Genomic DNA, 14,854 nt, shown 5'->3' with positions numbered 1-14,854 from the left:
TTTTATTATAATCACTTGTCGTATTTTCATTATTTTTTAATCTAATCCAATTTTTTTTAAACATCAATTGAACGTGAATTCCATTTTTTTAAAGTTTAATAGTATTTTTTTATCTATACAAAATAAAATAAATTGTTCTGTTCTCTTAGATAAAATTTCCAATTTAAAAAGATAGTATTTTGTTTTTATAATAAATTTAAAATTTTAATTTATCTTACGTCATGCTTTAAAATAAAAATCCTATGTGGCATAAACCTATACGTAATGCTTTAAAAATTTAATCATACATGACGCTCTAATAATTTTTTAAAATCAAAATTCTAGGTGGCTCTATAAAATCTTGGGAAAAAACTCCCTTTTATATAATTTAATGTGATTTAATTTTTTTTATTATTATATTTTTATAAAATATTTTATTATAATCACTTGTCATATTTTCATTATTTTTTTTATCTAATCCAATTTTTTTAAAATATCAATTGAACGTGAATTTCATTTTTTTTAAGTTTAATAGTATTTTTTATATATATACGCAATAAAATAAATTGTTTATTTTCTTTTAGATAAAATTTCCAATTTAAAAAGATAGTATTTTATTTTTATAATAAATCAAAATTTTTAATTTTAATCTTACGTGGCGCTTTAAAATAACAATCCTACGTGGCATAATCCTATACGTAACGCTCTAAAAATTCTAATCTTACATGGCGCTCTAATAATTTTTTAAAATAAAAATCCTAGGAGGCTATCTAAATTATTGGGAAAAAACTCCCGTTTATATATATACTAGTTTTGTGCAGGGGCGATGCCCGGATGGTTGATAAAATTTTAATATAAACTTTTTGGCTTAAATGTTAAATACGGTCCTATAATCCTTTTTGACAATGTGGATAATATTTAGACATACGATATCATATTGCTTATTTATATAATAGTGTACTTTTTTTGAAAATATATCTAATTTATCAAAAAGGATTATTCAAATAGTATAGTATAAAATAAGATATCTATGTTATTATTGACTTGAAATTATTTTTATTGAACCTAAATTATTTTACTTAACTGAAAGTATTTTTACCAAACTAAAATTATTTTTATTGATTAAAACTTATTTTTACTAATTCTCTATTTTTAAAAATAAATTAAATAACAATGCATTTTGTATGCGGCTAGCCACACCATCTGGCCGGACAAAGTAACCCCTATAAAACTGACCGAGTAACCCCTGTAATACTAACTGAGTAACCTCTAACAATGACTAAGTAACCCCTATCTATGACACTAATTTAGTAAACACTATAACATTGACCAAGTAACCCCTATAGCACTAACGAAGTAACTATTATAATAGTTGGTGACATGGTTTGACAGCTACATATAAAAGTTTTTTATTGAATATATTATAAATGGATCTTATTTTAAAGAACTTTTAGAAAAGAATTTGATGATGGAAATAGAATTGAGTTATAGGATATTTATTAAAAGTTATGAATAATTTTGTATATATGAAATATTAGAATTTTATCGATAATAAAACACTATACAACAATTTTATCTTAAAAAGTCTTTCTAAAAATCGCTTACTTAGCATCATACGTGTCAAATAATACCTATTTATCGCCTATGTGGCGCAACACTTGGGAAAAACTAGAATGCCAAGTGTCGTTGTCTCGTGGCCTGGCTCCGAGACCGGCTTTATTTATTATTGAGATGATATTAGATTTTGATATTAGGATTTAAATTAATAAAATAATTATCTTTTGAATTAATGGTTTTATCATCTAAACATCCGATGAATGAGATGATATTTTTATAAAAAAACGAATAATGGTTTATGATTTAAATTTTTTATTTAAAAAAACAAAAATCATTTTCCATTAAAGAATTTATCCTAATGTGTAACAAATGAAATATCATATTTACAATTTATTCATATTTAATAAATTCATTGTCATATTAGATAACACAAAACAAGAATAAAGTCGTATTATAAATTATATTGAAAAAAATAAAATTATACTTTTGTAATAAGCAATAACGGTTTATTAAATTATTATTTTTTTTCTGAAATTATTAAATAGTAAAATAAATCAAATAATTAAAAAAAAATGGAGTTTATCCAACTAAAGAAAATATCTTCTTTTAAAAAAAAAAAAAAAAAACCTAAAGAAAATATATTTTCTTAAGATTTATCATCTAGTTAGTATTATTTTTAAGCCAATTTTTCAAAATATTTTTGCTAAATATTAAATTTTTTTTAACAAGACCTTAAAAATAAGTTTTTTTTTTATTATTATTTATGGAAGTAATCTAATATATATAAATAAAGTAGGCATTTTTGGAGAGCATTCGGAGCGCCACGTAAGAAATATACTTATTTCGACCAATAAGAAGAAAGATTTGTATTTTATTTTTGAATTAAAAAATTATGTCGCCACCTAGATAAAAGTAACAAATTAGATTTGATATATCTAAAATTTTAATGCCACGTAGATTATAATCCACGAATTAAATTATTTTAATGAAAACAAATAAAGTAAAAATATAGGAAAAGATAAATTATTAATTCAACTACGAGTATAAGAAATCCAAAAAAAATATATTAAGAAATATTTAAATGATAAACGCTTATAATGAAGTTTGATACCTATCATTATTAGATAAATTTTGATAGTATTTATGATAAGAAATACAAATTGTTCGTTAATTAAATTAAATTAAAATTTGTGATACCTACCATTATAAATTGACACATCATACGATACAAAAAAATTTCGTATCAATAAAGAACCCCATCAAGCGAATTTTGTGTTAGTAATTTTGTGTTAAATTTTGGTCATCAATGGCCGGGTAATTTTTAGCTTAATTTTTAAAATCCTATGTTTAAATTAGTATTTTTATGTTTACCAATATTTTTAAAACAATGAATAGTATTTCTATTTACATAGGATTTTAATTTATATCAAACGAGGTTGGTGATTCTATCGAAATAAAAGATATGGTCAAACAATGAATAGTAATTTAGGATTTAAATTATTAAAAATTTATCATTTCACATTAAAGATTTTATAGAACGGAAAAAATATCATATTTACAATTTATTTATATATAATAAATCTTGATATCAATAGTACTTTGTATTAATTAAACCATAATACTAATTCATTTTCCGTAAACACTAATTTAGGACAATTAGCAATCATTATTGGTTGGTTAATGAAGAAGATAGGATTAATTATATAAAATTAAAATTAAAAAAAATGTGATTAAGTAGCTTAATGGTACTAAGTGGTGGGTGACGACAACAACGGAACCAACATTAAAAAATTTGTACCAAAAAAAAAAACCATGATTATCGATGTGATGTGATGTGATGTATGCGTTTTAAACCATGATTCACCCTGGTTTTATAGAGTATATTTGCATGGTTTTGAGCTCTACGGAGCCATTTCTCGCTAACAATCTCTTCTCTAGTGTGTTCGATCTATTTTATTGAGCTTCACAAGAATATGGAGATTTTTTAGATGAATTGGACTTGTTTTGAATGATTATAGAAGAGTTGTTGAGTGAAGAATGAAGATTTCCCCGATGCCCTATCAGGCATCCCATACCCTGGATGCTAGGGCGAAGAAAGGAAGAGCTAACTACGAAAAATAATCATTTGATCCCACGTGCCCGACCGGGCATGTCATGCCCTGGCAGACCGGGCAGTGAAGAGTTACTTTTAGAGCTTCATTCTTGAAGCTGTTACGCACGCTCGACCGGGCGTGAGGTGCCCAGGCTAACCGGGCAGAAGAAGAAAGTCAGAGTAGGAGGCATTAACTTCGTCCGCCCGATCGGGCAGGCCTTGCCCGGTCTGACCGGGCACTGTTGCGCGGTGACCGTCATTAAGTGTTTACGGAATTCTATTTTTTTAGGGGTATAAATACCCCTTGTAATCACATTTAGAGGACAACTTATTATTTCCCTAATATTAGAACTACTTTTAAAACCCTAGTTTACTCTCTTTAAGCAATTAATTCCTACTCCTTAGTGAAGATTATTGTTCTACAACAATTCAAATTCTTTCGATTGAAGCAATTGGTATTTATCCATTCTCTTTTACTTTTACTTTTCATTGCTCATTAATTATGTTTTCTTCATTGAATCTTGTTATTTATTTTTGTTATTATGTGTGAGTAATTTCATAATCCGGGATCTTGCAGAACCCGAATATGATTGATACATGAATTGAGTCTTTAAATTCTCCAATAATAATCCCAATTGACATGCTTAATTGATTGTGTTTATGCCAATGCTAGATTAGGAATAATTAGTATTGTTATCATCCCTTTGTTCTTATTGCAATGGAAGTTGGGTATTAACGGGATTTGGGTATTTCAATTAAGGGTTTGAAGATCATCACGGAAGTAGATGATTGCATGATTAGGAAGTTAAGTATTGTGTTTAATGTCCCTTATTTTCTTGATTCCATGGAAATATGCTTGATAGTTAATTTGGGAAGCCATTGATAACTCGGGAGAGACCTTTGGTATTGTTAGGGAATGCTTTTTCTCTTGTCAATTGATTTGTTATTGTGGTTAGATTTATTAATGCGTTAATTATATTCGTGGTAATGCTTGATCTTGGATGTTTTAGTTCATTGATTTATCGCTCTATTTAGATTAACTGTGCCATTTAGATATATTAGTTATTAGTGTTCTTCACTATTGATTGGTTACTTGCTTAGTGATTGCTTGAGTCTGATTAATTAGGTGAACTTAGTCTCTTGGGATTCGACCCTTACTTGCCCGACTACATAGTTAGAAGGAATGGTTAGGTTTATTTTTGTTAGGTACGCGACACGCCTATCAAATTTTGGCGTCGTTGCCAGGGACTAACGGTTTCATTTTCGTTTTTACTAAGCTTTATTTGTTGCTTCGGCTATTGTTCTTGTGTTTTTGATACTCTTCTTTTAGTTCTTTGTTGCATGCAAACATGACGTTCAGGGTTAGACGATTTAGCACCTTTTGACTCTAAAATCAAAGCAACTGTAAGGAGACGAAGAGGTAGAAGAAGATGGAGAAATCGAAACATGGAAGAAGGCACGAAATCTCTTTTGGAGTACGGTATTCCTGATACAACAACCGGACTCCTTTCAAGCATTGTCAGACCACTTGTCACTGCTCAAAACTTCGAATTGAAACCACAATTCATTCAATTCATCTCCAATGATTCGTTTGCAGGCACATCTCATGAGTGCCCAGTGAGTCACATTGATAGTTTCTTGGAGAACTTCGATATTATGAAGTTAAATGGTGTTACAGATGATGCTCTTAGACTTCGCCTTTTTCCTTTCTCATTACGAGATAGGGAGAAGGAATGGTTGAGAGATGAAGGTTCTGGCTCATTTGACGCATGGGATAAACTGGTGAAGGCTTTTCTAGTCAAGTTCTTGGGACAGGAAAAGACTGCAAGGTTGAGAACGAGTTATCTACTTTCAGGCAGTCAGATGATGAGTCCCTATATGACGCATGGATGAGATTCAAGCGATTACAGAGACAATGCCCTCACCATGGTATTCCTGAATGGATGTTGATCCAAACCTTCTATAATGGTTTAACTCATGAGTTCCGAATCTATATTGACGCTGCATCTGGGGTTTCTCTCTTGACTAAGAACCCAATTGAGGCGTAGGAACTAGTTGAGAAGATGGCGGCTAATGATAACTATCACCCAGGAGGCCGAATTAGTGTGAAGAAGGGAGGTAAATTAGATGTTGATGCTCTAACCCTTTTGACTAGCTCTGTGCAGGCATTGTCAAGCAAGTTTGACATACTCCAAGCTGGATCATCCGTTAGCTTACTTGAGATTTGTCAAATGTGTAATGTGCAAGGTCACATCGCACCTAATTGCCCACAAAATTCAAATGAGATATCAATCTAGGAAGCCAATGCATTCTACACTTCTAACCCCAAAAGGGCATATGACCCCCACTCTAACACATATAATGAAGGTTGGAAGAATTACCCAAATTTTTCCTACAAGAATACCCAAGCCCAACAAAATCCACCTCCACCACCACCTCGAAACAACAATTATAATGCACCTCCTGGTTTCCAACCAAGACCACCTCTAGTCCAACAACCCATGCAACCTGTGCAACCAGCTCCTCAAAAATCTAACCTTGAGCTAATGATGGAGAACTTTATCACCACAACAAACAATTCCATCCAACAGTTACAAGCTCATGGAAAATTAGATAAGCCAACTTGCTCATCAAGTTAGCCAATCTTCAAAGACACCGGGTACCTTTCTAGGTCTAACAGAGCAGCCACAAAAGGGGCATATGAATGCCGTGACTTTGAGGAGTGGAAAACAGTTGGAAGATCCTCCCGTCAGGGAGCCATTAAAGGAGGTTGTTGAAGGGGTAGGCGCAAATGGGAAGGCCGTTGATAGTACTATGATTGAGGAAGAGCCAAAGGAAACGACTCCTCCTCTTGCTCCATATGTGCCAAGAGTTCCTTTTCCGCAGAGGTTAGCCCAAGCCAAATTAGAAAAAAAGTATGGAAAATTTCTTGATATTCTGAAAAAGCTTCACATCAACATTCCATTCTTAGATGCAGTATCCGAGATTCCATCTTATGCAAAATTTTTAAAGGATATGCTCTCTAACAGGAAGAAGCTAGAAGAGAATGCTACAGTTGCATTGACTGTAGAGTGTAGCGCAATTTTGCAAAACACACTTCCTAAGAAATTAGGCGATCCAGGTAGCTATTCAATTCCGGTGAAACTTGGAGATATAGAGATCAACAGGGCATTGTGTGATCTTGGTGCAAGTGTGAGTCTTATGTCGCTCTCTAATTGCAAGAAACTTTAAATGGGTGCAAGTTTCCTTTGGGTGTACTTGAAGATGTTCCTCTACGCGTGGGAAAATTCTTTATTCCATGTGATTTTGTTGTGATAGAAATGGAGGAGGATGCACATGTCCCTATCATTCTTGGTAGACCATTCTTAGCCATTGCGGGAGAAATCATTGATATGAAGAATGGTAAAATCACTTTTGAAGTAGGAGATGAGAAAATGGAGTATTCACTCTTGAATGCCATGGGAACTCCTTCCATGGGAGAGACTATTTGTTAAGTGGATGTCCTTGATGATTTACAACGTGAGCAACTCCCCTTGATTAAAATGGAAGATGCATTTGAAACGGTGTTGATGGGGAGTGTCAATGATGAAGATTGGGAAACAAGGGAATACACAAGCCTACTTGAGGAAGCAAAAGCCAATCCAATCACTGCTCCAATCAAGGAAGTCCTTAGTGCATCGAGTGTTGGGGAGAGTACTACGCCTCCCGAGGTGGAGTTGAAACCCCTCCCCTCTACTCTTAAATATGCATATCTTGGTCCTAATAATACATACCCTGTTATTATTAATGCTGAGCTTAATGACACAGAATTGGAGCAACTGCTCACTGTTTTGAGAAAATATAAAAAAGTTATTGGGTACACCATTGATGATATTAAGAGTATTAATCCCTCTTTTTGTATGCATAAAATCATTCTTGAGGACGATCATGCCTCCTCTATAGAACCTCAAAGAAGGCTTAATCCAAATATGATGGAGGTAGTAAAAAAAGAGGTTCTTAAATTTCTTGCTGCAGGAATAATTTACCTATCTCAAATAGTAAGTGGGTTAGGCCTGTACAAATAGTACCAAAAAAAGGAGGTATGACCGTTGTCAAGAATGACAAGGGTGAGCCAGTCGCCACTAGGACTGTCACAGGGTGGCTAATGTGTATTGACTATAGAAAGTTGAATAAGGCCACCCAGAAGGACCATTTCCCCCCCCCCCCTTCATTGATCAGATGCTTGAACGTGTGGCTTAGCATTCCTTTTTCTGTTATGTGGATGGATATTCTGGTTTCTTTCGAATTCCTATTTGTCCTTGTGATCAGGAAAAGACCACATTCACATGTCCATCTGACACTTTTGCATACCGTAGGATGCCATTTGGATTATGTAATGCTCCAGCCACGTTTCAACGTTCTATGATGGCAATTTTTTCAGGTCTCATAGAGAATTCTATGGAAGTAGTTATGGATGACTTTTCTATTTATGGAACATCTTTCGATGTATGTCTTGAAAATTTGAAAAAGGTGTTGCATAGATGTCAGGAAGTCAACCTAATTTTAAACTGGGAAAAGTGTTATTTTATGGTACAACAGGGAATCGTTTTAGGTCATGTCGTGTCAAATAAGGGTATTGAGGTCGATAAGGCCAAAATAGAGGTCATTGAGCTATTACCCCCTCCGAACTCTGTAAAAGGAGTTCGAAGTTTCCTTGGTCATGCGGGTTTTTACCGTTGCTTCATTAAGGATTTTTCAAAAATTGCTCGACCTCTAACAGAGCTTTTAGCTAAGGATGCTCCATTTATTTTTACTGATGCTTGTCTTGAAGCTTTTAACAGGTTGAAGGAAGCTTTGATCCCTGCTCCTGTTATGCAACCCCCGGATTGGACCCTACCTTTTGAAATTATGTGCGATGCCAGTGACTATGTGGTAGGGGCCGTTTTGGGGCAATGAAAGGACAGAAAAATTCATGCTATTTATTACTCTAGTAAAACTCTTAGCCCTGCTCAAATGAATTATGCCACAACTGAAAAAGAGATGCTAGCAGTAATTTATGCAATAGACAAGTTTCATTCTTACCTGGTTGGTTCGAAAGTAATAATTCATACAGATCATGCGGCATTGAGATATTTAATGAGTAAAAGTCACGCCAAGCCGCGGTTGATTCGTTGGGTCCTTCAGTTGTAGGATTATGACATCGAGATAAAGGACACGAATGGGACAGAGAATGTCATCGCAGACCATCTCTCTCGCCTCCTCCTCGATAATGGGGACAGAGATGACCTCCCTTTTGATGATTCCTTCCCTGCTGAACATTTATTAGTTCTTTTGAAAATTGAGTCACCTTGGTATGCTGATTTAGCTAATTTTTTGTCCACTAGTACAATGCCTCATGGCTACTCGTCTCAACAACGGAAGAAATTCCTCTATGAGGCAAGGAGACACTTTTGGGAGGATCCTTTCTTGTATAAGCTATGTGCGGATGCAGTAATCAGACGATGCATCCCAGAGAGTGAGGTAAATAATGTCATTTCTCATTGCCATGACTTACCATGTGGTGGACATGCAGGTCCTTCGAAGACAACCGCGAAGATTTTGCAGTGCAATTTTTATTGGTCGACCTTATTCAAAGATGTATATTCCTATGTCAAGGCCTGTGATCGTTGTCAACGGACAGGTAATATTTCTAGGAAGAATGAGATGCCACTCAACAACATACTCGAGGTTGAGTTGTTTGACGTGTGGGGGATAGACTTTATGGGTCCGTTTCCTTCCTCTCAAGGGAACCGATACATCCTAGTAGCCGTTGATTATGTGTCAAAGTGGGTTGAGGCTATTGCTACTCCAACCAATGATGCCCGTGTGGTAAGCAAATTTTTCAAAAAAATTATTTTTCCCCGATTTGGTATCCCAAGTGTGTTGATTAGTGATAGGGGAACACACTTCTTGGAGCATCGGTTTGAAGCGATGTTGAAGAAATATGGAGTAAAACACACGCTTGGCATTGGCTATCACCCACAAACCAGTGGTCAAGTTGAAGTGTCCAACTGAGAAATTAAGTCTATCTTAGAGAAAATGGTTGCAAGGACAAGAAAAGATTGGTCAGCTAAGATTGATGATGCGTTATGGGCATACCGAACGACTTTTAAAACGCCAATTGGTACAACCCCATATAGACTTGTCTATGGGAAGGCATGCCACCTACCCGTTGAGCTAGAACACCGAGCATTTTAGGCCATTAAGAGCCTAAATTTTGATGCTAAAGCAGCGGGAGAGAAGAGGTTGCTACAATTGAATGAACTAGATGAGCTCCGCCTCGAAGCTTATGAAAGTTCAAAATTATACAAGGAGAGAACTAAAAAGTGGCATGACAAAAGCCTTGTGAGAAGGGAATTCAATGAAGGAGATCAAGTTCTTCTATTCAACTCACGACTAAAATTATTTCCCGGAAAGCTTCGGTCTAGGTGGTCGGGTCCTTTCACTGTTTTTAAGGCCTACCCCTACGACAATATTGAACTATGGAACAAGACCGGAGGCACTTTCAAGGTTAATGGACAAAGGGTGAAGCATTATCGAGTTGGGGATCCTATCGAAGAGAAGGTGGACATCGCACTCTCTTCCCCGCCACCAACTCAATGAGCATCAATACGGTCAAGCTAACGACCTTGTAAACAAGCGCTTGCGGGAGGCAACCCGTTTTCTTAGTTTTTCTTATTTTCATCTTCTTTCTTTTAGGTTTGTGTCTGTGTTTGTTTTGTTTTTCAGAGAACATCGAGCTATGCAAGAAGTGGGATGTCAAGAAGGTCGTCAAAGGTTGATAAAATGAGGAATTAACTCGTCGCCCTGGCAGACCGGGTATGAGGTGCCCGACCGGGCGCGAGAAACACTGATCAGAAGAGAAGGGGGGATGATGATGAGGATTTCCTGATGAACATTGTTCACCTATTTGCCCTTCATCTTAGGAAACAGGGTCTTACCTTCACCACTGTCAAACCTAATGGCGACCGCTCTAACATCCCTATAGTTTTAGGCGGCTTGATTACCCATTTAGCACTCAAGGAGGGCTTGGATGAAGCTCACCACACACCAGTGCCAAGTCCTATTACCCTAGACCAGCACTACATCACCATTACCGGTTGGCTGTCTGTTGAATTTGGCAATTTTAGTTGGCTCATTGAGAAGAGCCATAGGCGTTCCATCTCTCTACCTTCCCCTGACCTTACTAAGATTTTCCCTCAACAACCTTCTTATCTTTTAGGGATTCCTAGCGATTCACCTCCCCCAGCTGCCCCTACGAGAACCTATTATAGACGAGAGTCTGCTGGACCCTCTTCCTCTTCCACTACTCCACATGTCCCCTATGATAATGAAGCCATCATGGCTGGCATACGGGAACTTCAGTTAGGCCAACAAGGCCTATACTCCCGTATCCAGACTCTTGAGACCAATTTTCGCCTGTCCACGCATCCTGTCTATGATTATTTTTGCAGGCAAGGTCATATCCCGAAGGATGCTTCCCATCCTTCGTGGTATACCTTTCCCGATGTGGGAGATATTGCAGGCAGTAGCAGGGCAGATGATGATGATGATGATGATGATGGTGGTGGTGGTGGTGGTGGTGACGATGATGACGGTGATGATGATGAGTTCGAGTGAAGACTCATGAGTGTTTTTCCCACCTCCCACACGTTGCAATGAGGCCATTGCCGAGTGTAGCTTGGGGGAAGATTGTGTATATGTATATATCTCTCGGTACGTTCTCTTGCTTTGATTGGTTTGTTTTTATTGAAAATAAAATGAAAAAATACGAGAATCATGATAATGAATGGCCAGTGAACTACTTCCCTGTGCCCCTATCTTTGATGACAAAAGGTTTCTGACTTGATTTTGATTGAAAGGCGTGCATTGCGAATTAAATGATCATGATTTGAACTCGAATTGTTTTGATCCCTAGTGGGAGTCAACTTTGTTAACCATGTATGAGTCCGGAGCTTGACTGTGTTAACTGCGAGGCTTGAGCCTTAATTATTCATTCATGTGTGTCTAGTTCCTAGTGTGATATTGATCTTAGTTTTGATTTAAGACTCTTAGTAATGTGTCATAGTACAATGCACGTGCACGTTGAGAAGGACGAAGGCCATGTTCTTTAGGTGACCTTCAGATGAACTTAGAAATGTTTGTTCCCTTCTTGCTCACCCATGTTGTAGCCTTGTCCATATTTTTTGTGAAAGTCACAAAATTAACCCCTTGGCCCCAATTGGTTACTTTTCCCAAGTCTAGCTTGGGGTAGCTTTATATCGTGGTGTTTATTTAATTTTGTGATGAAATTGGCGTCCAATATGGAGCTCTAAGAAAAAAAAGAGAAGAAGGAGGAATCACAAGCATGGAGGTTTTATCCTTGAAAAAAAAGAAGGAAAAAATAAGTTAAATGAAGAAAAAGAAAGATGAAAGAAAGAAAAAAACTTTTGAAAAAGAAGAAAAGAATTAGAAGAATGAAAAAAAAAAATAAGGGCAGTAGTGTATGTTCACGATGTAATTGGGGTATGTGCTCTTGCTAGTGAGAATGATGGATCGAGGATGTTTATTGATTGGGTTCGATTAGCTCCCCGGTTAGACTTTGATTGCCTACATTTCCCAAATCTACTTCCTACCCATTTTTACCCGGCCTACATTACAAGCTTGAAAAGACCTTCTGACCTTCGTGCATGGTATTGTGTTCATGTGAAATGATTCTTCTGTCAAAATGCTGGAGTATATGTCACATTTCGAGTCGACATTTGACTAGGTTGAACAACAATATAACCCTTCAAACACGCGAGTGTTGTGAGATGGGGGGTTTTTCATTATTGGTGGGAATGGAGAGAGATCGAGCTCATTTTTAGCTTGCCACATAAATGTTGTGTAGAGTGACCACCAAGTGAGATATTCTAGTCATCGATTCCCGAGTTATACATGGTTGGTTTCGCTTGACGACTACTTAGGTTGATTGATGGTTTGAGTGATCCGATTGGTCGGCTAAGATGCGTGCTTGTCTAATTTCGATTTTGAGTCTATTATTTTCAATTTCATTATGGGGTGAAGTATGTTTGCTTAGTTACTCGCTATTTTTTATTGTCTTGCTTGAGGACAAGCAAGAGGTTAGCTTGGGGGAATTTGATGTATGCGTTTTATACCATGATTCACCCCGGTTTTATAGAGTATATTTGCATGGTTTTGAGCTCTACGGAGCCATTTCCCGCTAACAATCTCTTCTCTAGTGTGTTCAATCTATTTTATTGAGTTTCACAGGAATACGGATATTTCTTAGATGAATCGGACTTATTTTGGATGATTATAGAAGAGTTGTTGAGTGAAGAATGAAGATTTCCCCGATGCCCTATCGGGCATCCCATACCCTGGCTACTAGGGCGAAGAAAGGAAGAGCTAACTAGAAGAATAGTCATTTGATCCCACGTGCCCGACCGGGCATGTCATGCCCTGGCAGACCGGGCAGTGAAGAGTTACTTTTAGAGCTTCATTCTTGAAGCTGTTACGCACGCCCGACCGGGCGTGAGGTGCCCTGGCTGACCGGGCAGAAGAAGAAAGTCAGAGTAGGAGGCATTAACTTCGTCCGCCCGATCGGGAAGGCCTTGCCCGGTCTGACCGGGCACTGTTGCGCGGTGACCGTCATTAATTGTTTACGGAATTCTATCTTTCTAGGGGTATAAATACCCCTTGTAATCACATTTAGAGGACAGCTTATTATTTCCCTAGTATTAGAACTACTTTTAAAACCCTAGTTTACTCTCTTTAAGCAATTAATTTCTACTTCTTAGTGAAGATTATTGTTCAACAACAATTCAAGTTCTTTCAATTGAAGCAATTGGTATTTATCCATTCTCTTTTATTTTACCTTTCATTGCTCATTACTTATGTTTTCTTCATTGAATCTTGTTTTTGATTTTTGTTATTATGTGTGAGTAATTTCATAATCCGGGATCTTGCGGAACCCGAATATGATTGATACATGAATTGAGTCTTTAAATTCTCCAATAATAATCCCAATTGACATGCTTAATTGATTGTGTTTATGCCAATGCTAGATTAGGAATAATTAGTATTGTTATCATCCCTTTGTTCTTATTGCAACTGAAGTTGGGTATTAACGGGATTTGGGTATTTCAATTAAGGGTTTGAAGATCATCACGGAAGTAGATGATTGGATAATTAGGAAGCTAAGTATTGTGTTTAATGTCCCTTATTTGCTTGATTCCATGGAAATAGGCTTGATAGTTAATTTGGGAAGCCAATGATAACTCGGGAGAGACCTTTGGTATTTTTAGGGAATGCTTTTCCTCTTGTCAATTGATTTGTTATTGTGGTTAGATTTATTAATGCGTTAATTATATTCGTGGTAATGCTTGATCTTGGATGTTTTAGTTCATTGATTTATCGCTCTATTTAGATTAACTGTGCCATTTAGATATATTAGTTATTAGTGTTCTTCACTATTGATTGGTTACTTGCTTAGTGATTGCTTGAGTCTGATTAATTAGGTGAACCTTAGTCTCTTGGGATTGGACCCTTACTTTCCCGACTACATAGTTAGAAAGAATAGTTAGGTTTATTTTTGTTAGGTACGCGACAAGCCTATCACGATGCCCGGCAATTGTGAATGTATATTGGCTATTGAATGCATATGATTATTATTTCTAAGGAAAAATTACTTAAAAAATTAATATTGGTTATCTAACGCATATGATTATTATTTCTAAGAAAAAAAAACTTAAAAAATTATGTCGCAACCAAGGTAAAAGTAACGAATTAGATTTAATATATCTAAAATTTTAATGCCACGTAGATTATAATCCACGAATTAAATTATTTTAATGAAAAAAAATAAAGTAAAATATAGGAAAAGATAAATTTATTAATTCAATACTAGAGTATAAGAAATCCAAAAAAAATATACTAAGAAATATTTAATTGATAAATGCTTATAATAAAGTTTGATACCTATTATTATAAGATAAATTTTGATAGTATTTATGATAAGAAATACAAACTGTTTGTTAATTATAATTAAATTAAAATTTGTGATACCTACCATTATAAATTGACACATCATATGACACAAACAAAATTTCGTATCAATAAAAAAACCCTATCAAGCGAATTTTGTGTTAATTTTTGGTCATCAATGGCCAGGTAATTTTTAGCTTAATTTTTAAAATCCTATGTTTAAATTAGTATTTCTAATTATTA

General features: G+C 35.6%; 1 protein-coding gene across 1 annotated transcript; it reads left to right on the top strand.

The window, feature by feature from the left end:
* The first annotated feature begins 6,328 nt into the window (after positions 1–6,328).
* On the top strand, positions 6,329–7,122 carry LOC110721361. The gene is made up of 2 exons (XM_021900498.1): positions 6,329–6,818; positions 6,947–7,122. Exons 1-2 carry the CDS (start codon positions 6,329–6,331, stop codon positions 7,120–7,122), a joined length of 666 nt encoding a protein of 221 aa, XP_021756190.1.
* Positions 7,123–14,854: the final 7,732 nt, after the last annotated feature.

Source organism: Chenopodium quinoa, unplaced genomic scaffold, assembly GCF_001683475.1.
Source record: "Chenopodium quinoa cultivar QQ74 unplaced genomic scaffold, ASM168347v1, whole genome shotgun sequence".
In the NCBI taxonomy this organism is placed as follows: Eukaryota; Viridiplantae; Streptophyta; class Magnoliopsida; order Caryophyllales; family Amaranthaceae; genus Chenopodium; species Chenopodium quinoa.
The sequence above is the reverse complement of the archived record's forward strand: the minus strand, read 5'-3'. Positions and strand labels throughout refer to the sequence as shown.

What these genes read in the sequence shown, in the direction of transcription:
- LOC110721361 (XM_021900498.1), top strand. Translation starts at nt 6,329, where the DNA reads ATGAATGCCGTGACTTTGAGGAGTGGAAAACAGTTGGAAGATCCTCCC. An exon ending in ATTGTGTGATCTTGGTGCAA is followed by an intron (nt 6,819 to 6,946) that starts GTGTGAGTCTTA and finishes TTGTTGTGATAG; the next exon opens with AAATGGAGGAGGATGCACAT.